The following is a 24,881-nucleotide window of genomic DNA, read 5'->3' as shown; positions in this document are numbered from 1 at the left end:
TCTGTAAAATAATTAAATTCAAAATAAATTATAACAAAATTTCACTCCTAATAATATTTATATTGTATTTTAAAGATTTCAATATTTTGACAAAAGACTATCCTAAAGATAGATAAAGGCTTTTTAGGATTCACTATTATCCTTCCCAATAATATTATATCTAGTATTTAAAAATAACTCTTTTTTATTTTTATTAATGAAAGCAATTTTTATATTTATTTATCAAACATATTTTTAATTTTAAAAATGAAAATATTTTCTAAAAGTAAAAAGGGTAAATTCAGTCAAATGTCACTAGACTATTAATAAGTTTACATTTTGGTCAATAAACTTTAAAAGTTACAAATGGTCACTAAATTATTAGTAAGTTTATATTTTGGTCACTTAACTTCAAAAAGTTAAAAGTTACAAAATGGTCATTAAACTATTTGAAAGTTTTCATTTAAGTCACTAAACTACTAAAATATTTGTTGTATGACATTCTCTGTTTGCACCACCTACATCAGTCGAAGGCCCTCATTTTCCTTCTCTTCTATATTTTATTTTTTTCATGAAATAGTTTTGAATGTCACGAATCTTAAAATAAAATCCAAGCAGCTTTCATCTTCGATTTTCGATACTGACTGTCAGATCGACTTTAATCTAAGGTACGTTCTTCTACTTGCTGATGAGTACTAATTCATCATACCGATTGACAAATCTTCACTTGGAGCTTACTAGTCGGATTTTTAAAAAAAAAGTTTAATAGTCCAATGACTTAAATAAAAGCTTCCATATAATTCAATGACTTAAATTAAAATTTTTGAATAGTTCAGTAACCATTTTGTAACTTTTTGAAGTTGAGTGACCAAAGTGTAAGCTTACAAATATTTTAGTGATCTTGGTTGTAATTTACCCTAAAAATAAAAATATTTTCGCAAACCAAAGATCCAGAAAGTTTCCAATTTCACAGATCAAATCAGCCCGAAAAATCTGGATGAGGAAGTTTCAAAACCCTCAAGTATAAGGAATCATTGGGCCGGCATCTAGAATTCTCGTTATTTGCAACAACTAAGCGAAGCGAGACAAAAATGGCGACTTCAGCCATGTCGGAAAAACGGGTCGTCCTGCTCTGCGGCGACTATGCCGAGGACTATGAGGTTATGGTCCCTTTCCAGGCTCTGTTGGCTTATGGTATATCAGTGGACGCTGTTTGTCCCGGCAAGAAGGCCGGCGAAACTTGCCGCACCGCTATTCATCAACTTTCCGGCCATCAGGTTACTTACCCTTTACTTTACGTTTCATTGTTGGGATTTCTTATTGCATTTTTAAAGCAATTTTCTTTTATCTTTCTGGGTTTGATTTTCACCAGACCTATACCGAGATCCGTGGTCACAATTTCACACTAAATGCATCATTTGAAGATATAGACCATACTAAATATGATGGTTTAGTTATAGCCGGAGGACGAGCTCCTGAATATCTTGCTATGGATGCATTTGTATTGAACATGGTTCGCAATTTTGTTAATTCTGGAAAGCCTGTTGCTTCAATTTGTCATGGTCAATTGATATTAGCTGCTGCCGGGGCAGTTGGTGGTCTAAAATGTACTGGTTTCCCTGCTGTTGGACCTACACTTATTGCTGCTGGTGCATTGTGGATTGAACCTGATACTTTGGCAGCTTGTGTTGTTGATGGTAATATCATTACTGCAGCTACTTATATTGGTCATCCCGAGTTTATCAGGCTGTTTGTGAAAGCATTAGGGGGCACCATATCCAAATCGAACAAAAGGATCCTATTTCTTTGTGGGGTAACTTCTCATTCAATGAATTCTAGGAAAATTATTTTTGTTTATCATGACTTTTAGTGAATTGAGTAATATTCTGAACAATGGGATTAATGATATATATATGTGTATATATATGTAAATGCATGTGTGTGTGTACATACATACACATGCACGTCTTTATGCTTATGTTACCTGTTAGAGGTGGTACAAATGTTTGTAAAAATATCATGGAAGCCCTTGTACTAGGAGTCGGATTGCGTTTTGCCTCTCCTACTCAAAAAAAGGGCAATTTAGTCCTTGTACTTTTAACAGAAAGGACCAGTTTGCTCTTTGATCTAAAGTATAGGGACTAATTTGCTCATTTTTTTAGTAGAGAGGGCAACATGCAATATGACTCCTAGTATAGGAGTCTCCTGGTACTTTTACCTAGCGGTTAACATTCTCCTTTTGGCTGTTTGAAGTTAGATTGGTTGTTTAGCTATCTCACCTTTCGTGTATGCAGTCTTGAAGTGCTTACATGTAGTCTGATTTTTAGTTCATATGGAAGCATGCATATTAAGGTGGTTGATTATTGTCATAATTGTCTATACACATTGGTAAATGATAAATGTAAGGTCCACCTTTCATCATTTGAGTCCCAGCTTCTGTAATCCCTTCCCCTTCCCGTAGACACCACTGTACGAATAATGATATCGATAAATGAAGTTTTAGAAAGAAACATGCTTGGTCATTGATATCTTAAAAACGTTGCTTCTCTTGTTTGCAGGATTATATGGAAGATTATGAAGTAACTGTGCCTTTCCAATCACTTCAAGCTCTAGGCTGCCATGTAGATGCAGTTTGTCCTAAGAAGAAGGCTGGCGATTTGTGTCCAACTGCTGTCCATGATTTCGAAGGTGACCAAACTTACAGCGAGAAGCCAGGTCATGATTTTACTCTAACAGCCAACTTTGAGGACATAGATGCCTCAAGTTATGATGCTCTTGTCATCCCTGGGGGTCGAGCACCAGAATATTTAGCGTTAGATGGGAAAGTGATTGATATAGCGAAGCATTTTATGGAGTCCGAGAAACCGGTTGCATCCATTTGCCATGGACAGCAGATTTTAGCTGCTGCTGGTGTTCTCAAGGTAGTATTCCTGAGTGACATTGATTGATTGCTAGTTTTGCCAATTCATTTACATGCATACGCAGGTACATATATTACAGGGATGCTACATTTTATACGGGTCATTCTAAGTTTGCATACATACATACTACACACATCACTATTACATAAATACATTGTTTCTTATCCGATTTTGATGGCATACATCACATCTTCAAGATTTAATTGTTCAAAACCATAAATTTTTTATATGATGACTGCAAAATTATGTTGTTCACGGGTAAAAGTACCATGGAGGCCCTTGTATTAGGAGCCAGATTTCTTTTTTCCTCGTTACTCAGAAAATGGGCAAATTAATCCCTGTATGCTAGAGTAAACGGGTCCTATTTCATCCTTTTTACTGTTAAAATTTGGTCCCTGTGTGTCAGCATGAGGTACACGTACGTCATTTGTTAGTTATGCTGGTTTTTGAGAATAAAATGGATGAAATTTTTAACAAAAAGGATTAGTTTGCTTTTTTATCTAACTTTAAGGGTTAATTTGCCCATTGTTTGAGTAAAAAGGGCAATAGTATAAGGGCCTTCTTGGTACTTTTCCTGTTGTTCAGAATTTTGCTAACACAAACTTATGTTTTGAGCATTCCATGATTGTTGTTTTTTGTCCGTCTTGTGATTAAGGGGAAGAAATGTACCGCATACCCAGCTGTGAAACTGAACGTGGTGTTGGCCGGAGCAACCTGGTTAGAACCTGAGCCTATAGATCGATGCTTCAGTCATGGAAATTTGGTTACCGGAGCAGCTTGGCCAGGACACCCTGAGTTCATTTCTCAATTAATGGATTTGCTGGGTATTAAGGTTTCCTTCTAGTTGATCTGCTTTACAAGCTCTGTGCATGTGCAATGTGGCAAATACTGTAAAATCTATATGAATGTGTGCAACTGGTATCTTCCCTCGTTTGTAACAGGTTTTTCTGTGTGCCGAAGAGATGGTTATGGTTATGGATGTTTCTAGCTTTGTGGAATAAAAATGAAAAAAACAGCTTGATTTGCTATTTTGTTCATAAGATGAATCTATCATGTCAATGATTTGCGTAGTAGGGTTGAAAACATTTTGTGAAGAAATCTCGTGATAGGATTATAGTGATACAGCAGCACTCAATAAAAAAATATATGGTCAAAATTTGTTATTAAACTTTTACTTCATGGATTTCAAATTTTACAATTTTAATCTTGATTCAGTAATAAATAAATATATTTGATTAAATTATACAATTCGTTTTATATTATGCAAAAGTTGTAAATTTAACTCATATTTTAGTTGTTATATTTTGTTTTTATAATAATATACAATAATACATTGTATCAAACTTTGAAAATATCAAAACTTGGATAAAAATTAATAGCTACCAATTGGTCATAAAATTTAATCAAAACATATACAACAGAAAGCAAAAGAAAGCAGACTTAAAGCTCACCAACTTCTTGAATTTGCCTGACGCAAAAATTGGCTGTTGTCCAGTGATAATAAAATTTACACTTCTCTATCCATTTGCAATTGAATTACAGTGAAAAAAAAAAAATTAAACACGTCAAAATATAATTTTACTAGAAGTAGCTACATTAAATTCATTGGTCTATGAGACTCAAAATCCAGATATTCCCCATTTGCCTGGCTACCATATCCATATATATCAAACATCCTATCATCTGAAGACATGTTCATGCCTTCTCGTCCTCTGAAGGCTTCCATCGGTGAAGCCCAAGCAGCAGGAGTTGATGGGTTTGAGCTTGACCCTTCTTGATTCAAACCAAGGACGGTTGGGTTCTGGGGTGAATTTCCAGCAGGTCTTCTGTTGGCGGAATTGGATGTTAGAGAAATAGATGTTGATTGCTGTTGTTGCATCTGCTGCTGGTTCTTGACCGGCGACTTGGGACGCAGTGCTTCTATATCTGGGGTTGTCTTCACTAAATGCGGTGCATCTGGGGGTGGATTTCGTCCTCCCCCACCTTGCCACACTTTACCATCCTTGTCCGCAAAGCTTCTAACATATGCCTGGAGAGCAACAAAATTCTCAGCATAGGACACGAAGCTTATAACTTTATGTTCCACAGTTTTATAGCTATGTCAATGAGAATGGTTTTACAAATCAAAATATATTTGATAAATGCTATGTTACTCTGACTCTTCTATTTTGTTTAAGCATCCGTGTCTAGCACTCATGTCAGACATATGGATACAAGGAATTGACCTCCAAAGATCCCCAAACAAATGAAAAACCTTCAAAAAAATTCTGAGTAACATAGCTTATAATATGCCCATCAAGATACTATTTTCCTCAGTACAATGCAAAAATTTTTTTTCCTTTATTTACTGCCTAAAATACTTAATTTCTTATATAGCAACTGTGCTTTTTGAAATGATCAGCCAATTTCTCTAAAACACAGCAGCCAAGATGAAAACAATTCAATCATCGTTGTAAATTCTCTTTCGAAAGGTTAACATACCTCTGCATTAAAATTCGATGAAGACAGTCCTTTACCAACAGTAAGCCAACCTGATCGAATATTGTGGTCTTCACCAAATAGCTCAAGCCTTCTGCGGCCAAGAGCAAAATGCTCAATGATTCGATACATATCTTCGGGCTTTTGAGTTGATCCTACAGTAAAGTTGGCATGAAATTTTTAATTATTGCTTTTCCACACAATCACGGAAGAAGTAAAATAAAGCATCAGATAGAGGAATGGGATGCCTACATCAATTTCAATTTGAAAAAATAAAAAAGGAAATAGCATGCCTATATCAAATGGTTGGGTGCAAAAGATCAATAAACTAAAATATATACATGAGTACTAACCATAAGAAGGTTCCTCCGCAATAATTACATCAGTGTCGATGTTGGCATGAATTATGTGACCATCAGTACTACGACGAACTGTTCCTTTTATACCCATCAGGCAGTGTTCCTTCAGTGAAATGGTAACGTGCGGGAAAGTTTAGGAAAGAGTACAAGGATTGCAGATTGCCCAAGGAAAGTCTATGATAACAGACTATAAAAGCTTTAAAATGTAGGGGGGAGAAACAACATTACAAACCTTTGAGTGCTGAAATATAGAATGAGAATCATGTCGTAGACCTGGAGTAGCATTTGTTTTGTTGGTCTTCACCCAGCATATATCCTCACACCTCCGGAAACCCCACTGTTACACAGAACAAACAGCCAAAATATACACAGAATAAATACTATTACAACTATCAATTTTGTTAGTGCTAAAGGAGAAAAGCCAAATCATATTCTAACAAAATTTTAATCATGTACCTTCTTTAAGCATTGACGACCCTGCTCGAGGCCCACACCATCACCCACCCAAAGGAAGATAAAGGATGGTGTATCAGCTATTGCCTATATACACAAAGTACAAACAAGAGGTACATTTCTGGTCAGTAAAAACAAAAACTCTGATATACATAAACCATGTAGAGAGAGTCTTCGCGGTTGCTAATATATAAGAACCAGCAACACTAGAGATGTTAGCATTAGATCATCAACTGCAAGACAATCTAACTGCTATTTTTTTTTTTTTGGGGGGGTGAGGGTAATAGGTAAGAACAAAATCATTTGATTACCTCAATCTTTAGATTCATGATCTCTTCAAATGTCCAGTATTCAATATGGTCAGCAACTCCAGGAGCCCGGTGAACATATTCTTCCCAAGGGGGATCTACAAGAATAACATCGAACTTTGTCCCAAAGAAATCCGGAGACAATTCAAATTCACGGAGGTCAGACTTCATATACATGGGAGGAGAAGCAGATTTAGCTACAATCTCATCCTTTTTCTGTATAAGCTCCCTTAGCTTTGGATAGTCCTCCACAACATTGGTAAGCTCTAGCTCCCTGATGAAGTTCTGCGGTCGCATACCAGTATCAACAAAATTTTGAGAATAATCATTTTGTTCTCCTCTGGAAGGTGCTTTACCAGGAGGACCACCAGTTCTAGGAGGAATCCAACCCCCAGATGTTCTTTCAGGGGGTGTTCCTCGTGTCATTGGCCCTGCCCCATTAAAGTTAGACAATGAAACATTTGAAGGTCCTCTTCCAGGACCTGACTGATTAAAGTCCATACCAGGGTTTGGCAGACCTCCCATATTTGGAGGAAACCTAGGGCCAGGAGGGACGGGAGAGAGACCAGGTGGAACACCAAGCATATTCATATCAACAGCTCGAGGTCCAGGCCAGACCACAGGCGGGGAAAATGGTGGAATGAAGACACCTGGAGATATTGGAGGGCCAGGAGCAGGTGACATACTAGGGTTAATTTGTTGCATGGGTCCAGGAGGTGGCATCCCGAGATGAGCAAAAGGAGATCCCATCATAGGCATTGGGAGGCCCATCTGTTGATTGTCCCTCCCTGAAGGCCTCCCCCTTCCTCCTCTGCCCATCCTACTCCCTTTCATGCCTTGAGGAGGAACACGGCCAAAACTCCCTACATCTTGGTTCCCATAAGGTGGTTGAGATCCAGCACTAGAATTTTGGCCAACAAAGCCCCGCCCAGATGCAGTAAGTTTCTGGCCTCTCCCTTTCCCTCCGCTGTAATCAAGTTCATCATTTGGTACATTTGGATCTCGTGTTGAGTTACTTTCCTCAGTATATTTGTCCCTTGAATCTTCATCCAAGGGACCAGAACCATACGCATCACTCCTCCTTCCTCTATTTTCTTGCATATATGCCCACTCTTCCTCATTTGGGGTTGACTTCATGTCAGACTGCTGACCACTTTCAGATCTCCGGGGAAAGTTGGATCCAGACTCTGCCCTTCCATAATCAAGAGGCTTGGTTTGGATCTCTATGACATCATAATTATAATTTGAGATTCCAAAATTTGATGATGTCTTGACAGCTTCACCTCGGTTTCCATCTTTTCTATTGCCTGGCCGACCATGAGGCCTTTCATTTTCATTCCTCTCCCGGCCATGCCTTGGCAAATCCCATTCCCTACCACGGTCATATGCACTGTCCCCATCTTTGGACTCTTTCTCATTATTACTCAATTGCCTCCTTTTCCAGTTTTCCTTTGAACCTTCTCGGTCCCTAGTCCTGTCGCTCCAATTATCACCCCTGCTTTTGGATCTGTCATCCCTTTCGATTTCTTTTGTTTTGCGTTCTGAGCTTCTTTCAAAATCCATCTCAGTGGGATCTGAGTCTTGATAACGCCTACTACTTCTCTCAGGGGTCCTAGACCTGTTTGTTTGCCCTACTTCTCTTGAACTTTTATCCCTTGTCCATGTTATTCCATCATCATCGACATTGGATGCCCTTTCTCGACTATCAACATCTCGACCAGAGGGATTTCTCTGCTGTCTGTGCTTCTCAATTTTCTCCCTACCTGATCTGTCTTCACGAGTCAATGGACTAGACCTATTGTCTTCTTCTAAGGCATCTGATCGACCTTTGCTCTTACTCTTCTCAGCATCAACTCTTCTCTCTTCCCTACTGCTGGATTTGGCACCCTTCTCATTGTTTGAATCAGCAGCAATGCTTTTACTCTCACTAGGCTCATTTCTAGCAGAAGCACTATTCTCTCTAGCACTGTCATACTTCAGATCGGAAGCTTTCCCACTGATCAAATCAGGCTTTTCATAAGTATTTTCTTCAGCTTTCCTAGAAGCATCTGATTCATCCCATCTTCTTCTGGAGTTCCTTGATAATTCAGAAGAGCTATGACCCTTATCGCGGCTGCTTTCCCTCCTTTCTGAATACCTAGAATCTCTATCGAGTGACTTCTCTAGTTCTCCATCATGGGACCTTTCTTCTTTGCTTTTACTTAGTTTAGAGGCCACCTTCTTTCTGTCAGTCTCATCGGCCCAAGCATGTCCTTTACCACCGGATTTCTCAGTACCATCTTGTCTGCTTTCAATTTCTCCGTCCTGGTACCAACTACTCAATTTCTCCAAGGAACTTTCCTCTTGTTTTCTCCTGATCTGCTTGGGACGGGACGATTTAGTGGTATCGCAATCATCTTCATCAGTATCAGCTCTAGTGGAAGCACTGGACCTTTTACGGCTCTCACTTCTATCCCCAGAACTCCTCCTCCTTCCACTACTACCGCTTTCAACTCCCTCACCTTCTTCGACATTGCTACTCTTTCTAGACTTACTACACTTATGCTTCCTCTTACTATCAATTGCCTCACATTCTTCTTCATCCCCAACTGCCCTATCACTTTTCAAGTCTGAACTATCCTCTCTATCACGTCGTACGTGACTACGACTGCTACGCTCAGGAGAATCCATTGAAACGGAGATTTATTTATTTACTTTCCCCTAGAAAAAGGTCGAATTCACTATAAGTAGTGCCTAACGAGATAGATACGAATTACATAAATTCAACAACTATTTCGGTCCTAAGATTTCAAATTAGCAAAATAATGAAGGCAAAGAGAGGATTTAAAGGTGAAATTACCTGTACACTTACAAGAGGCATATGAGACCCGTAGCGACTGAGAAATTCAGAAGAAACTGAAGCAAAAATAATAATAAAAGGAGAGCGCCTACTTCTATTTAGGGTTTCAGATACAGGGATTGTATGTTTTTGGAAGAAACTTGGGGTGAGGGAATAAATTAAATAAAATGAGAGAAAGAAGGAGTTGAAGGGGGTGAGGAACTGAGCTTAGACGCCGGCGATTGATGGCGGCGATATAGGAATAGGGTTTTAACAATATGAGAATGCGGCGGCCGATTCAATCGAAGAAACAACTGGAGGGAGTGGTGTTTTTTTATAAAGAGCAATTGTTAGTATTTGCACCGACACGCTACGTTTTAGGGAAGTTCACCGATTTCATAATAATAATAATAATAGGGATAATTTAACTTTTGGCTCTTCAAGTGGATAAGGAGGCCCCCATTTGCTCTTGAATTTTTTTTATTCGTTTTGATCCTTGAATTTGAAAGTTATTACTGATTTAAACCCATTCTGTTAACGATAGTGAAAAAAAAGCATAATGTATTTTTTGGCCTTTTAACTTGGCAAATGGGTCTACATTTACCGTTGAACTTGAAAAATAAATTCATTTTAGTAGTTGTACTTTTTCTGTTCACTTTGGCACTTGGATTTAAGAACTAAGTCTATTTTGATATTTAAACTTAAAAAATCTAAAAATTTGATAATGTGACACTCTTAGTTTGAAAAATAAAAAAAATTAGATGATGATGTAATACAATCTCAAAGTGTCATTTTCAATGTTTTAATAATCAAGCTAATGGTTGAACAGGTTATATCACCAGTTCGACAGGTGTGATCGTTGGACCAACAATAATTAAATAAATAATTCAAAATTCATAAAATCTAAAAAATATATATATTAATCAGTTTTACTTGGTTTTTTAGATTTTTATGAAATTTTAATTAATTATTTAAGTATTGTTGGTCTGATGGTCTATAACAGTCTGTATTTCACTGATATTGGAAACGACGGTTTTTGAACCCATTTTTCGATGATTGATTCAATAAATATTATTTATTAATATTTACGAATCCATATTAGTGTCATATTAAATCTCGATCCAATAATTTTATTGATTGAATGGTTAATTAGGGTACAATGGCTAACTCGTAAAAACAATAAAAGTTAAATTACTATAAATTTGTACATTGGAATTCTAGTGGACTATTTGGTTAAATTTTATATGTCTATTATTATAATTTATAATTAAAATAACATAAAAATATTATAATTAAAAGAAACAAACAGGTATAGTGGAAGGAGAGAGAATACATTTGTTCACCTTCCTCCCTTCCACCGATTTCTCCATCAAAGAGAAGCTATTTAGGGCTTTGAAGCTTTCAACAATATTTTAGTTATCCCAATTTAGGTTTTTTTTTATGTTTTTGAAATCTTGGGAGCTTGATTTAGCTCACTCAATGATTAATTTGTGAAACGGTTAAAGTTTAAAAAAGTTGTCCTTTAAGTATTCTTGAAGTTTTTGATGTTATTTGGTTATATTTGAAACTTAGATATGAAAATGACTAATTTGTAAAGTGAAAATTGCTAGTTTTGAGTATAGGACTAAATTGTAATAATTATAAATTTGGCATAAAATTTCTATAAATGTAGGTTTTGATGGACTGTAAAAGGATGTAATTGAGATCGATTTCAAAATCAAAGATCAAATTTGAAAGTTATGGCATTTTCAGTTTTAGGGACTAAATTTAATAAAATTTAAAACATGAGGGATTATTTTATAGATGAAATTAAATGGTCATATAACTTTAGTATGTTGTTAAATGATGTTTGGAATTGATAATTGAATTAAATTATGGTTTAGATCGAGATTTACAACAACTAGAGGATACACACGGACAAGGAAAATTTGTTGAATAGTCCCTAACGCCTTATCTGTTGTTGTTTTTCCAGGTAAGTTCACATAACATAAATGTGATTAAGTTTTTTTTTTCGTTAAATTTTAGTTTTAAACATATAAGAATGTTTAACTGAAAACTTTGATTAACTACAAAAGGTGATAATGGACTAAATTGCAAAGAAATGATGATGGAATTAAATGTTAAAATTGTCTCGATGAACTTGGTAAATGTCTCATACACATGGTTACATGTGATTTTCGATGATTCTGAGATCCAACATTTGTTGCGGACTCGAAAGTATATGTGACACAGGTTTAGCTTGGACGAGTAATATGATGTTGTTTTATAGGTTTAGCCTAGACAGGTAACCTTACATGTATATACAACCATGGCCAGGCTATTTAATGTGTTAATAAAATGTTTAGCCAGGACAGGTAACCCGACACCAAGGTATATGATTAGCCTAAACGAGCATTTGATGTGATTTATACCTGTGTATTGAGTTCTTTTATGATGTTTCATCGAGCAATTTAAAATAGGTGAAATGTGGAACTGATAGGTTATGAAATTAGCTTAATGTTTAAATGAGGGAGAATGAATAACAAAATTTTTAGTATACATAGATGGAAGAAATGTGGTTGAATTAGATTTTAAAACTACGAAATGTCAACCTTTGTATTTTATGGTTGATAAAGTATACCATCTAACCTTATTGGAACTGTGTTGGTATTATAGGTAAACTTATCATGCATATTATTTTAACATATGATTGTTAGTTGAGATAAGTTGGAATTCTGGTCTATTGTCTGCTTATCAACTTGGCCCTGATACCATGATAAAATAACATAACTTGAACAATGGTGAGAAGCTAAAGAAAAATTAAGCAAAGAAAAGAAATTCTAAACATAAAATCGAGAAATTTCATTAATTGTACTCTATCTATTCTCAGAATTTCAACTTATTATTTATAAGTAGCTAGGTTGTTACAACTAAATTTGTTAAAATGTAATTGCTTTTTAGTAAGCACTTTCATGAGTGGTTGATATTATGTGGATACATTTATGGACATTTTATAAGCATACATACTCAAATATATAAGTCTTTAATTAAGTTTGGTGTCACGAGTTAAGTGTTACTAACTTACTCATTATATTGAACCTTCTCATATTTTACAAAGATAATTATGTCATTTAAATTTTAAAAATACTTCGTTTTAATAATAAAATTTCACATCTTATAAAAACTTTAAGTTTACCATTTTATGTGTATGCTATGCCATTCCATACAAAATTTATATATTTCTTTTATAAAAACAAAGTATAATATAATTTTTTTTTTTTGTAAAAAAACTTATGATATAAAAAATCTTTGTAGGTTCATATAATTTTCTCTCTTGTTTTTGTAATCGTGAGGTAAGCTTTTGTTGTCAATCGTCGGCTTTATGGTCAATCGATGGCCATTCGATCTCATCTTGCTTCCTTCCCTGTTCCAGCCCACCAACCGTCGACCTTATGGTTGGCGCCAGTCACTCTTGTTTCCTTCTTTTAGTCTCCTTTCTACCTCTCATTTTCTCTCCCTCTCCTTTTTCTCTGCCTTTTCTCCTCCTTACTACCTCTCATGGCTATTTTTGGTGTGGTCCTTGATAGGGTGACCATTGTTGACCTTACCGGAAACAACCACCCTTTCATTTCATTTTTCGCCTCTCATCTTTCCTCTTCCATGCCCACCTTTCTCTTGCCAATTTCCTCCTATCATCCCAACTAGTTTTTGTGGAATAAAAAGCTGGACTTGGGCCTTTCTTGTGTCTCCTTCCATGTGGGAGGTCTCTCGAGTCTTTGTACTTGTGTTTGGCTCCACCGTTCGATGGTAGTTTTCTTGAGTTGCCCGCGTTTAGTAGAGCAAGCTAGCTAGAAGCGGGTCCATTGCAATGGGGGCGAGTCAATAAAAAACAAACAAACATTTCAATAATCCCCATGTTTGTATTTTGAAAGTAAAAGGGATATATATGATAGGTAATTTATTAAAAAAAAATTCTTCTTAAGTTTTTTATTTTGATGAATCAACTCTTACTAGAGTTATAAATGGACAATGAGAGATAAAGAACCCCATTTTTTTTCTAGCATGACAGGGCTCTATGCATCATTGCGGCTTCACCACCTTGATGGCCAAACACCAAAGTATACCAAAGAGGGTTTTCACCTTTGCTTCCTTTGAATAGACAATGACAGCTGGGTTCATGTGAAAATGCTCTCCTCAAATTTTGGTTTGTTAACATTCGGGTCTTAGCTTGTTTTGTTTGTAAGGTGTGTATTAAACTTTATATGTATGTATTTTGCATATAGTGTCTTGCACTATTTGTACATTTGCTCAAAGCTTGGTCCTCGTTTACTTTCCTTTCTTATGCATGGTTTTAGCACATCTAAAAATTTATAAAATTTATTTTGTTCATTGAAAGATATTTGATTAACTCGTATACCAATTCAATTAGAAATCTAACTGTATTAAGATAGAATATTGATTTGAAAACATTTTTATAAAACCCTTAATTTTTCATCCCTCAAATTTTTGGTGCCCATTCCGCGTTAGAGGTGATCATGGGCCGGGCCAGGCCTGAAATATGGGCCTAAAAAATTTGTCCAAGTTCGGCCGGAAAGAAAATTGCTAAGCCCGAGCCTGGCCTGGCCCATATTAAATATATATTTAATATATATAAAATATATATTTGATTAAAAATAAGAAATATATATAATATATAATATATAATTCAGACTGGGTCGGCCCAAGTCCGGGCCAAAAAAGTTTTACCTGAGGCCTGACCTGTTTTCTAAACGGGCCTCTCTTTTTGTCCAAACCCATATTTCGGGTTTATATTTTTACCCGAACCCTCTCATCTTTCAGGCGAGCCGGATAACCTAACCCATGATCACCTCTATTCCGCGTATAAAAAAAGCCCCCCCCCCCGACCAAGGTAGGACTAAACTACAAAACCTTGGTAATACGTTGTGGACATTTTCACTACCATTTATTGCGTGTTAATTTGACCGTCGTCGGTTTCAAAGGCCAAAACGGTCCAATTGCTTTAAATACAACGTTCCCAATAGACTCTTTCAAATTCGAGTCCTTTCCACAACGGGAAATCAAAGATTTATAAACTCGTAAACCAAACGCGAAATATTTGATATATTGAATCGCGTAAAAAAAATTAAACAAAAATGCTTAAGTGTTTTTCCTTTTTTATTCAAACCTATTAATGGGACATTTATCTAACTTTTTTAAATTTTATTTTCATTTTTTTTGTTAACATCTGAGACAGGTACAATAGATAAATCATTTTTAAAAAATAAAAAATAGGAATTATTATTAATTATATCTATTTTTCTTTTAATTTATTTTACTCGGTCGCCGTCAGCTGCAACAACCCTCCTCTGTTCTCTTTCCACTTGGATCCCAACACCCAATCATCTTTTTCACTTTTTTTATTTTCATTTATCCGAACCCTCTCCCCAATAGCTCAAAGGTAACTTCTTTCTTTATTTCAATCATTTTTTTTGTCAATCAATGGTTCGCATTTTACTATTACTGTTATCAGAATTATTGAGGATAAGAATCTTTTGCTTTTGTGTATACATTCCTTGGTGTGGGAACAGTTCTTTCAATTTTTGACTTTTCTTTTGCTGGGTTTTTTCTTCTGCATTTGGCATATATACATATTGTTACTGTAAAAAGAAAACCCATTTTATTATCTGCATCTTTCTCTGTGTGTCTGTGCCTCTGTGTGTGTTTTTATTAGTTTATACCTCATGGCTTCTTGGAACTCAGTTTTTCTTTCATGGCTTAAGAATTTCAGTAATATTTTCAAGGTTTGTGCTATTTTATGACTTGAATTTTTTTATCTTACAGATTGAGTTTCATATCTTGATACTTTAAATATAGCTCACAGTTTAATTATTATTTTTAACTGCTCTTATGTTATGAATGTTCTGTTTTTACTTGATCTAGTTGTTTTATTTGTATTTCCATTGTTCCTGTATAATTGGTTTATGCTTTTGTATGGTAGAATATTGGTATGAATGAACAATTGTGATTTGGGAGAGAATCATGTTCTTTTTCTTTTATAGTTTCTGGTAACTAAACTCTGGAATTTTGGGGATTATACTGTCTGGAGTTTGTTCTAAATGTTTGTGAGAGTATTTCATTTTGTTAGAACTTGTTAGAAGTGTTATATGTAATTAAAGTTTGATGATTTACTATTTATACATGTTATGGTAAGTTATGGTGCTTAATTATTCAATTATTGCAGTAATTTTTTTTCTTTTAAACCATACTAATTCCAGTTAGTTTATTTGCTCCTTTCAGCTAAGACTAAAGGAATCTAGGATTGAAATGCATATCACTATCAATTATTACTAAGATCTTATCTTAAGATCAAGTAAAGAATAGACAAGATTTTTTTCCCCAAAATTTGGATATTGTCTTTGATGCTGACATGTTACTTTGTGTCGATATATACTGGAGATTCTAGATATGAGTGATTGTTTAGTTAGTTATGTACTAATAGGATTTTGTTATTGATTATCTGATAGTATTCAAACCAAAAGAGAATCCTGAGTTTGGTTTTTGTTCAATTTGTGGCTTTCTAACATCTAACCATAAGTCTTTCATGCTTAGAAGCCATCCATTCATGAGTTTTGTGCTTCCTGTGCATGGGAAAGTATGGTTGAACTATTTGATTCAGTTAAGATAGTTCCCATGCTTTATAGTTTTCATCTATAGGGTCGATCACCGCTATTCTTCAACATGCTAAAGAGATAAAATCTCAAGGAATGTGATCTTTACCTCTTGTTTCTGCTTATTGTCTGTTCTATCTATGGACTGATCTCTTAGCTATAAGAAAAATGCTTTTTAAAAAAAAATTCATTCATATATGCCGGCTATGTGCTCTGCTTATTTGTCCTCCACTATCTTCTCTCAAGCTCAAGAATCATTCAGAAGTTAGAAACAGTGGAAATTTAAACCTGAACTCAAACTTCCCTAATTCAAGGTGTAAAGGGATGGAATTTGGTGTGTTTGGGGTTGTGGGGTCAGGGGGAGGGTGGTTCATATTGAATCCCTGAAGATCGGTTGGTTGTTGACTAGGATTTATCAAGCATGAGGGTGGAGAATCCTGCAAATGCTAGTCATTGTTTGTCATCCTCTGACCTTCTTCCATTGATAGAACAAGGGAATAAAGAGGTAGCACATTTTTTTTCTTTTACATTTGAATTACCAAAACCATTTTACATTTGAATTACCAAAACCTTTCTTTGACCTTAACATATCGGAATATTCAAGCATGCAAATCTCGTAGGTTAAAGGTATATACTGGCATTAAATGTCTCTTTTGGAGGAGAGTGATGAATACTAGGCATCCTTGTTTTAACAGAACATAGTTGAGAATGTTGAGATGGCCAACTCTTGCTGTGTTGCTTTTGTCTTTATCTTGTTGGATATTGGAGTTGTAATTTTTAACTTACTCTCCTTGACATTCTTTTCATTAATTTTTTTTCTTGGGAGTGAAGTGTATAACTGTATATAAACGGACAGTAATCCTGCCAATGCTGTATTCTATTCAAAGTTCTGTGATGAATCATACTAAGATGTCAAGAAACTTTTCATTCCAGTTATTTTCTTTGGCATAAGGTTGCTTATGCTGCTTATCTTTCTTCCCTTGAGAAAAATGTATTACCTATGATTTCTGGTGGAATTTATTTCTGTTGTTTTTCTTGTTTACTGGTGGATTTTGCATCCTATGATGGTTGTGGTCAATTTCCTTCTTATTGTGCCTCTGAGAAGATCTTATAATACATAATATTAACAGTACTTTGACATTCATATTTTTAAACAGTATAAAATGGATGAAGTCCAGCTTGGTTCACATACTATAAGGTCCCATGGTTTCGCCATTGCAAGGACACACATGCATGATTGGCTTATTCTTGTATTGCTTGTGGTGATATGGGTTGTCATCCTTATCATTCATCCATTTTATCGCTTTGTTGGGAAGGATATGATGGATGATCTAAGATACCCCTTACAAAGTAATACGGTTCCTGTTTGGGCTGTGCCGGTAAATTCTGTTTGCCTTATTTTCTGTATAAGAGATCTTTCTCTGAAATTCTGCCTGTCTCACTCTCTCTCTTTCCTGCCCCCCAATATTTAGATGTATGCCGTTCTGTTGCCCATGCTGATTTTTATCTTTGTGTACATTCGTAGAAGGGATGTTTATGATCTTCATCATGCTGTTCTAGGTAAGTGTAACTTTCGGATATTTCTCTGTTTTATTAACAATATTTACTTCTGCATAGTTGAAAAGTATCATAACCTTAAAGCGATGACTAAAATTAGTTTGTTAATGCAGGCCTCTTGTTCTCTGTTCTAGTGACGGCTGTTATCACTGATTCGATAAAAAATGCAGTTGGAAGACCTCGGCCAGACTTCTTTTGGCGCTGTTTCCCAGATGGAAAGGATGTATGCCTCTGTAGACCTGCTATTCTCAGAATATAAACTTTTTAATGTCAACATTTTTAGCAAAGAACTCAACTTTATTACTTCTCAGGTTTATGATAAATGGGGAAATGTCATCTGTCATGGTGATAAGAGTGTCATTAGGGAAGGGCATAAAAGCTTTCCAAGTGGGCATACCTCTTGTAAGTCCTGTTATATGGGCAATTAATGTTCATATTTGTTGAGATAATGAATATTTTCAGATTGTAACCATTGGAGGATATCTGGATTCGTTCTTTAGGGTCCTTTGCCGGGTTGGGTTTTCTTTCACTTTACTTGTCCGGAAAGATCAAAGCATTTGACCGTAGAGGACATGTTGCAAAACTATGTATCGTTTTTCTCCCTTTGTTGGTTGCATCACTTGTGGGCATTTCTCGAGTGGATGACTATTGGCACCACTGGCAAGATGTCTTTGCTGGGGGTCTCCTAGGTTTGTATATTGCTCATACTATGGAGTTGTTTTCATTAATGACTTCGTCTATTAACTTTCTTAAGACTATCATTTGTAGGGCTCGTAGTGGCTACATTTTGCTACTTGCAGTTCTACCCGCCACCATACGATGCAAATGGTATGCACGAAAAACTCTTTTTTTTCTTATTGCCAAGTTGATTCTACATGTTTCATACATTACAAAAAATGCTGTACTAGTGAGATTCTGCAAAGCATACAAGGAACATGGTTAGAATAGCATCTTCTCCTTTAATTGTAAAATGGGAACACGATAACTTATGAATCTGAGACTACAAAATTTTCAATGCATGGTTGTGAAATTTCTGTAATATTTACCTTTCTAGGAGGATATATATTTTTTATATTACGTAAATTGGTAAAAGTACCATGAAGGCCCTTGTATTACGAGTCAGATTGCATTTTGCCTCCTCAGCAAAAAATATGCGCAAATTAGTCCCTATATGTTAGATCAAAAAGAAAATTGATCTTTTTTGTTAAAAAAATTCATCCCTCTGTACTGTTAAAAATTGGTGTAGCTGACGGAATGACCAGATAGTGACACGTGACATGTCACGTATACCTCATACTAACGTACAATGGCTAGTTTTAATAGTAAAAATGGATGAAATTTTTAACAAATGACTAATTTACCCATTTTATTAGTAGAGGGGCCAAAGTACAATTTGACTTCTAGTACAGGGGCCTCCATGTTACTTTTATCCACGGAAATTCTATTATGAATTTCATTTTGAAGTTTTAATGCGTGGATGGTTGTTGTGACTATATGATTGTGCATTGGAGGAAAGCTACTTCCTTTTCACTTAAAAGCCTCCTTCCCACCTTCCCTTCCCATCTACCAACTGCTAGTTTGATTGGTTACAGAAGCTTTTTTTGCCATGCTCGTGTACTATGTTACTCGAACTCTTCATGTTCTCCTAAGTACCCTTGTGTTTGACTCATGCTGGCATAATCCTCCAAATATCTGGAAAAAGAATTAAAATGTTGAGCATACGTGTGAGCCATACTTTTAGACTTGAACGTCTTATCTGAACTGTTGCACGGAATTGTTTTTATAGGTTCAGGGACTTATGCTTATTTCCGAGTAATCGAGGAGTCGACTGCAAATACAACAAACACAATCAATGCCGCGAATCTTCCAAATGCAATGACCGGAGAGATTCAGATTGCGAACCAACAAGAACCAACCGATAATGGATTTATGGGAATGCATTTAGCACGCAATTCTAATTCAGTGTTGGAAGATGTGGAATCGGGGAAGAGTTAACTAGGTGAGTTTCATGTTCCAAATTCGTATGTAAATGAGGAATACGTTGTATATACGTGCATCGTCTCTTAGTTATGGATTCTATTGCTATATTATTATTGTATAGCCAATAATAACACTACTATTAAGTAGCACAGCTTTTCCTTCTGTTTCTCCTATTGGCTTAGATGTGAGGAGTGAAAAAAATGAAAATAAAAAAATCCATGCCATGACTAGTGTTTTGCTATGTTATCAAATTCGAGGTGAGTGAAGAATACGGATATGTTCAATACGGGTATCTTCAATTATTTCAAAGCATTTTTCATATATTTTAAGGATTATATTTTTCATATATTCATGAACAATGATTATTTCGAATGTTTCTTTTTACTTTTCTTCAACCATTTTATGAACATCCATAAATCTTAATTTAAACCCCATAATATAAAATTTTGAATTCTAACTACTAAGATGTGTAAACAGTATATTTTCCTCTAACAATATATACATGTTACTCTTGTATTATAAGTTAGATTGCAGTTTTCTGTTTTCTAAAAAAAAAGGTAAATTGGTCTCTGTATATAACATCAAAGAGTAAATTGGTTTTTTTTGCTTAAAATTTCATTTATATGAACTGTTAAAAATTGGTGTGGATGAAGTAATATCCAGACAGTGAATACGTATGTTGATTTACAATGATCAAATTTTAACATTAAACATGAATACAATTTTTAATAGAAAGATTGTCATTATATAAGAATTAATTTAGTTATTTCAGGAGTAAAATCAGCAAAATGAAATCCAATTATATATTCATTTCATTGATGAAAGCTGACAAGTGACAGGTAAACTCCCAAGATTCCAGGCACCAAAAAAAGGAAGAAGGTCCTGATTCTAATTTATACAAGAATCTCTATTGTTTTCGGCCTTCATACAGATACCGTCTTACTTTATTTATACTTGTATTAAAGAATGTTTAATTAATTTTTTCTTACTAAATTGTCAATAATATGCAATTTGTAGTTGGCAACTATAAACGCAATAATTGACTAACCAACGACTTTTGTCAATAAAAAAAAAATCTCATTCTTCATTAAATCAAACACCATTTGATAAGGACACCGTAATTGTCAGTAATTGCACCAGAAACATGAATTTATCATTTGGTCATAGTTATGTAAGACAAATTGACAAAAGTTCAAAATTTTATGTTAAAATGATTCAATTGAATTACTATTTTCTTAATTATAAATTGAATTATATATGAATAGTATAATTAAAGAGTGTTTTTTTATCATCACTCGAATGTATTAAGTGTTCATCCTTTCCAAATATAGTTTTATGAGTTTTAGGAATTATGTTTTAACTTTTTATGATGTAGTTCACTAATAGTGCATAGAATTCTATATTGATACATTTTATGACTAATGTTTGATGCATTTTATGAGTTTTAGTGAATCGATCATGAGACATCATTAGTAATAAGAATAAGTGAATTCTGTTTTAATTTTTAAAAGATGCGTCATAATTTGATTTATACTAAAGAGAAATAATATTTGATATGTAAGTATATGCCGTTTTCAACCAAACAAATCATCACATATCATTGATTTTAAATTAAGGAATTAAATGGGTTAATGATTTTATTGATGAATTATTGTATAAAAGAAAACTATCAACCCAACTAACGCTTTTGTGAGTGAATGCGTTGATTACTACATTGCAATTGTCATTAGAAGAAACCCAAACCCTTTTAATTTAATTCTTCCTCCAAATATAGAGCACACAATGTAGTATTGAAGAGTCAATTGCAGTAAGATATTCCCAAACTATAACCCTCATTTAAATTAGTTCTTAGATTTCAAAACATTTTAATTGCATCCCTTAACTATTGGTGTTATATCAATCATGTCTTTTTTATTTATTAAAACCGATAAATAACACATCAAATCTTATGCAGCTAAATTTAAAATGAATACATAAAACATTGTCGATAACTTTTAAAAGTAAAAATTTTTAAGAAAAATAGTGAAGGAAAACCTTAAAATTAAGAATTTTAAATTATGTCACATGAGATCGATGTGTCATTTAACAGTTAAACTAATGATTTTAGTAATGAAAGATCTAATTGATATAACGTTAATAAGTTAAAGACACAAATAAAATAATTTGAAGTTAGAAAACTAAAGTAAAATGAAGGTTATAAATGGAGGATGTTTGGTGCAAAATAGAATAGTGGTAGTGGTTGTTGGTTATATAACAACATATGAGGCAATATATGTTGATTGAAGAGGGCATAGTTAGTTAAAGCTGTGAAATAGAAGCAACAAAACCATAATAATTATTCCTATTATTTATCTTACTTCAAAATGACTTCGGCATAACCATATCTTTAACTTAAAAATCATATAAAAATTAATCCATATATTTATCAAATGTTAAGAAGTTGAAACGTTTTAACGCATGGTAATATTGTATAGATGACTCCCTAACTTTTAGTCTTAACTCAAACAATAGTAATTAAATGTGTTCAGTTAAATTCAATTATAAATTATATACTGTATGTAATTGTAAATTTAGTCCATCATTCTAAGCTCCTATACTTTTCAAATTTTGAAGTTTCAATTTTGATACAAATGACAATCGTTAATTCATTAACTAGATTTTTGTAAGTAATATATGAAAATAGTAAGCTACTGACGACATTACACGTAAATGACAATAGTTAATCCATTAACTTAATGAATTTAACAATTAATGTTGGTGAGGATTGAATTTTATAATTCTAAAAGTACATAGATTAGAAATGACCAAATTAAAGTAAAGAGACTAAATATCCAACTTTCATAAAGTAGAGGGATGAATAGTAGAATTTAACCTATAAATTTATACATTAATAATATATTGAACATAATATTACCTTCACCATTTTCTTTCTCCAACTCACATCCTTTCATACCACGCCAAAACATTCTCGCCAACCAAACACCTTTTCCCCACTCATCTCTCTGTAAGCTAAAAAATTCTCCATATAATATTTTAATCCATTATTATTATTTGTCACCTCTAACTTCAAGTTCACAATTCTTTATATTTAAACACCATTAACGGTTTCGTAAGCTTTCTTGTGGGAGGAGACAAAATTTTCCAAGTGTTTTCATCATGGAGAAACCGACATCTCCATCTTCTAATAAACCCACCACCACCACCATCGCCAACTATGTATCACCACCGTTATCTCCGCCGCTTGAAGATCTAACGACCGACTTCTCTACAATGTACGACTTCATTTTCTCATCTACTCTCCCTGAATCACTTTCCATTACGCCTTCTACTTGTTCCTCCTCCTCCGATGATCTGAAACAGATCGTACCCGGCGATGTGTCCACCGAGGATCGGCTCAACCAGGCTCGTCTTATCCTTGAGTATCAACAATTGTGTGATCACTTCGACCTTTGTGTTTCTCGCTTACAAGCTATCAAGGGAGAGGTTGAAAAGCTTCGTAGAGAGAACAATGATCTTCGGGTAGCTAACATTGAGTTGATCAAGCTGTTGAGCCAGTCGTCTCAAGCTGCCATGATTAATAGAAACCTCCATTGCGAAAAAGTGGCGGATTTGAACGAGAAAAGATGGGAGACGGGGCTGAAGAAATCATTGCCCAAGAGCCTTTCATTTAATTCATGTAACTATGTGCAAAGAGTCGTCAATCCACCACCGGTGAGTTACTCTCTTGTTTGTACCTACATGAACAATAAAGATTTATTGTAGGTAAAAATACTATAGAGGTCATTATATTAAGAGCTGGATTGCATTTTGTCTTCTCAACTCAAAAAATAAAGAAATTAATTTTGTAAATTAGATTTAGGAGCAAATCGGTCATTTGGTTAAAAAATTCATTCATTTTTATCGTTAAAAGATGGTCATTGTATGTTAGCATGAGATATACGTGGATATATAACTGTTTGGTTATTCCATCGCTATATATACTGGTTTTAATAGTAGAAATGGATGTAATTTTTAATAAAAAGACTAATTTTCTCTTTAATCTACCATAGACTAATTTACTTGTTTTTAAGTAAAAAAAAATACAATCTTAGCCTCCTTAATGATTGAATTATAATATTGGAAAGGAGAGAATTTAATCATTTATTATTGAACCTACCGACTTACAACAACCATCACCAGTTCAACCTTTAATTTTATTGGCGGCAGAAATGATTTAATTTTTAATCACGTTGAAAACATTCTATTGGACCATATTGAAGCATTTTCTTTTAATGTATAGTTGGATAAATTAATCCTTAATTAATAACCTTAAAAATAATTCTAATTATAATATCATGCAGCCACGAGTACATGTAGCACCAGGGACAAGAAGAGAAGAGAAAGGCATTGAAATGGAGGTATACAACCAAGGAATGGTGAAGACAGAGCTATGCAACAAATGGCAACAGACAGGTACCTGTCCCTACGCTGACCATTGCCAGTTCGCCCATGGTATCACTGAGCTACGTCCGGTTACTAGGCATCCTAGGTATAAGACCCAGGTTTGTCGCATGATCCTTGCCGGCGAAGCCTGTCCGTACGGTCACAGGTGCCACTTCCGTCATTCTCTTACTGAACAAGAAGAACTATTAATTTCGCCTTAATTTCAGATTTATTCAAACTATAAAATTAATGTAAATATCTTATTTCGCATGCAAACAAATAACAGTGTCCAAAGTCGTAATTATAAGGCAATAATATTTAGATTACATGTGTGGAAGGAAACTGTTTTATTGATTGTACGTTATGCAAGAGAATTGTTTATAGAGGAAATATTTGATGTTGTAATACATGCAAAAAGAATAAAAAATTATATATATATTTTTGTATATTTGATTTTGAGTTAAATAATTGAAAATGGTTATCTTCTGTTCATAAACTTGAAACTTTATTTTTAATTTGTTTCAGCATATTTGTTTCACATTTAAAACAAAACATACATTTCCATAAAGTTTATGTTATCTAATAATATAGAGGTGAAAATTTGATGAAGGCATTTTGTTAGTTGAAATGGATCTGTTGGTATCATTTGGCTTGATGCTTAAAATGTTGTTTTTCTACAATATTGTGTTAGCTGTGTGTCGGTTAGATTACATGATTGGTAGCTATAAATCCATGCATCAAATTATTCTATACAAAAAACAACATTCATATAAAATAATTTAATAATATACAAACATATAATTATAAAAATCATGTAGAAATTTAATATATATATATATATATTATATAACGATATTAATCAAGTTTATAAAGTTCACATACCTACATTTAATCATAAATATTACAATAATATATTTTTCATTACTCCTATTAAAATTAGATCCATATACAACTATTTA

General features: G+C 34.3%; 4 protein-coding genes across 6 annotated transcripts; 3 read left to right on the top strand and 1 right to left on the bottom strand.

The window, feature by feature from the left end:
- Window positions 1-938: 938 nt before the first annotated feature.
- On the top strand, window positions 939-3,940 carry LOC105788832 (protein DJ-1 homolog D). The gene is made up of 4 exons (XM_012615894.2): window positions 939-1,256; window positions 1,352-1,792; window positions 2,538-2,900; window positions 3,556-3,940. The coding sequence occupies exons 1-4, from the start codon at window positions 1,071-1,073 to the stop codon at window positions 3,742-3,744; spliced, it is 1,179 nt and encodes a 392-aa protein (XP_012471348.1). The 5' UTR covers window positions 939-1,070; the 3' UTR covers window positions 3,745-3,940.
- Window positions 3,941-4,266: 326 nt separating this feature from the next.
- LOC105788822 (N6-adenosine-methyltransferase non-catalytic subunit MTB) lies at window positions 4,267-9,696 on the bottom strand. The gene is made up of 7 exons (XM_012615882.2): window positions 9,338-9,696; window positions 6,502-9,198; window positions 6,194-6,277; window positions 5,970-6,074; window positions 5,732-5,840; window positions 5,382-5,533; window positions 4,267-4,929 (listed from the first exon to the last, which is right to left on the bottom strand). Exons 2-7 carry the CDS (start codon window positions 9,166-9,168, stop codon window positions 4,492-4,494), a joined length of 3,555 nt encoding a protein of 1,184 aa, XP_012471336.1. The 5' UTR covers window positions 9,169-9,198; window positions 9,338-9,696; the 3' UTR covers window positions 4,267-4,491.
- Window positions 9,697-14,618: 4,922 nt separating this feature from the next.
- Window positions 14,619-19,823, top strand: LOC105788840 (putative lipid phosphate phosphatase 3, chloroplastic). 3 transcript variants are annotated; one of them, XM_012615902.2, is made up of 9 exons: window positions 14,813-15,096; window positions 16,373-16,468; window positions 17,121-17,342; window positions 17,436-17,523; window positions 17,634-17,743; window positions 17,832-17,922; window positions 18,021-18,209; window positions 18,289-18,348; window positions 19,307-19,823. In XM_012615902.2, exons 1-9 carry the CDS (start codon window positions 15,037-15,039, stop codon window positions 19,513-19,515), a joined length of 1,125 nt encoding a protein of 374 aa, XP_012471356.1. In that variant the 5' UTR covers window positions 14,813-15,036; the 3' UTR covers window positions 19,516-19,823. The 3 variants fall into 3 exon arrangements, with proteins under 3 accessions (XP_012471372.1, XP_012471356.1, XP_012471365.1); XM_012615918.2 differs by lacking the exons at window positions 14,813-15,096; window positions 16,373-16,468 and adding an exon at window positions 14,619-14,753; XM_012615911.2 differs by lacking the exon at window positions 16,373-16,468.
- A 2,712-nt stretch (window positions 19,824-22,535) lies between these two features.
- Window positions 22,536-24,368, top strand: LOC105788857 (zinc finger CCCH domain-containing protein 14). Its single transcript, XM_012615927.2, has 2 exons — window positions 22,536-23,211; window positions 23,841-24,368. The coding sequence occupies exons 1-2, from the start codon at window positions 22,657-22,659 to the stop codon at window positions 24,141-24,143; spliced, it is 858 nt and encodes a 285-aa protein (XP_012471381.1). The 5' UTR covers window positions 22,536-22,656; the 3' UTR covers window positions 24,144-24,368.
- Window positions 24,369-24,881: the final 513 nt, after the last annotated feature.

This window comes from Gossypium raimondii, chromosome 7, assembly GCF_025698545.1.
Source record: "Gossypium raimondii isolate GPD5lz chromosome 7, ASM2569854v1, whole genome shotgun sequence".
Classification (NCBI taxonomy): Eukaryota; Viridiplantae; Streptophyta; class Magnoliopsida; order Malvales; family Malvaceae; genus Gossypium; species Gossypium raimondii.
Note: the sequence above shows the minus strand (reverse complement) of the source record. Positions and strands in the feature narration are given on the sequence as shown.

Coding starts and splice junctions, on each gene's coding strand:
- LOC105788822 (XM_012615882.2), bottom strand. CDS start 9,168: ATGGATTCTCCTGAGCGTAGCAGTCGTAGTCACGTACGACGTGATAGA. Junction 5,841..5,969: donor CTATATTTCAGCACTCAAAG/GTTTGTAATGTT, acceptor ATTTCACTGAAG/GAACACTGCCTGATGGGTAT. Junction 5,534..5,731: donor TGCGGAGGAACCTTCTTATG/GTTAGTACTCAT, acceptor ACTTTACTGTAG/GATCAACTCAAAAGCCCGAA.
- LOC105788857 (XM_012615927.2), top strand. CDS start 22,657: ATGGAGAAACCGACATCTCCATCTTCTAATAAACCCACCACCACCACC. Junction 23,212..23,840: donor GAGTCGTCAATCCACCACCG/GTGAGTTACTCT, acceptor AATATCATGCAG/CCACGAGTACATGTAGCACC.
- LOC105788832 (XM_012615894.2), top strand. CDS start 1,071: ATGGCGACTTCAGCCATGTCGGAAAAACGGGTCGTCCTGCTCTGCGGC. Junction 1,257..1,351: donor ATCAACTTTCCGGCCATCAG/GTTACTTACCCT, acceptor GATTTTCACCAG/ACCTATACCGAGATCCGTGG. Junction 1,793..2,537: donor GGATCCTATTTCTTTGTGGG/GTAACTTCTCAT, acceptor TCTTGTTTGCAG/GATTATATGGAAGATTATGA.
- LOC105788840 (XM_012615902.2), top strand. CDS start 15,037: ATGGCTTCTTGGAACTCAGTTTTTCTTTCATGGCTTAAGAATTTCAGT. Junction 16,469..17,120: donor TAGAACAAGGGAATAAAGAG/GTAGCACATTTT, acceptor ATTTTTAAACAG/TATAAAATGGATGAAGTCCA. Junction 17,524..17,633: donor TCTTCATCATGCTGTTCTAG/GTAAGTGTAACT, acceptor TTGTTAATGCAG/GCCTCTTGTTCTCTGTTCTA.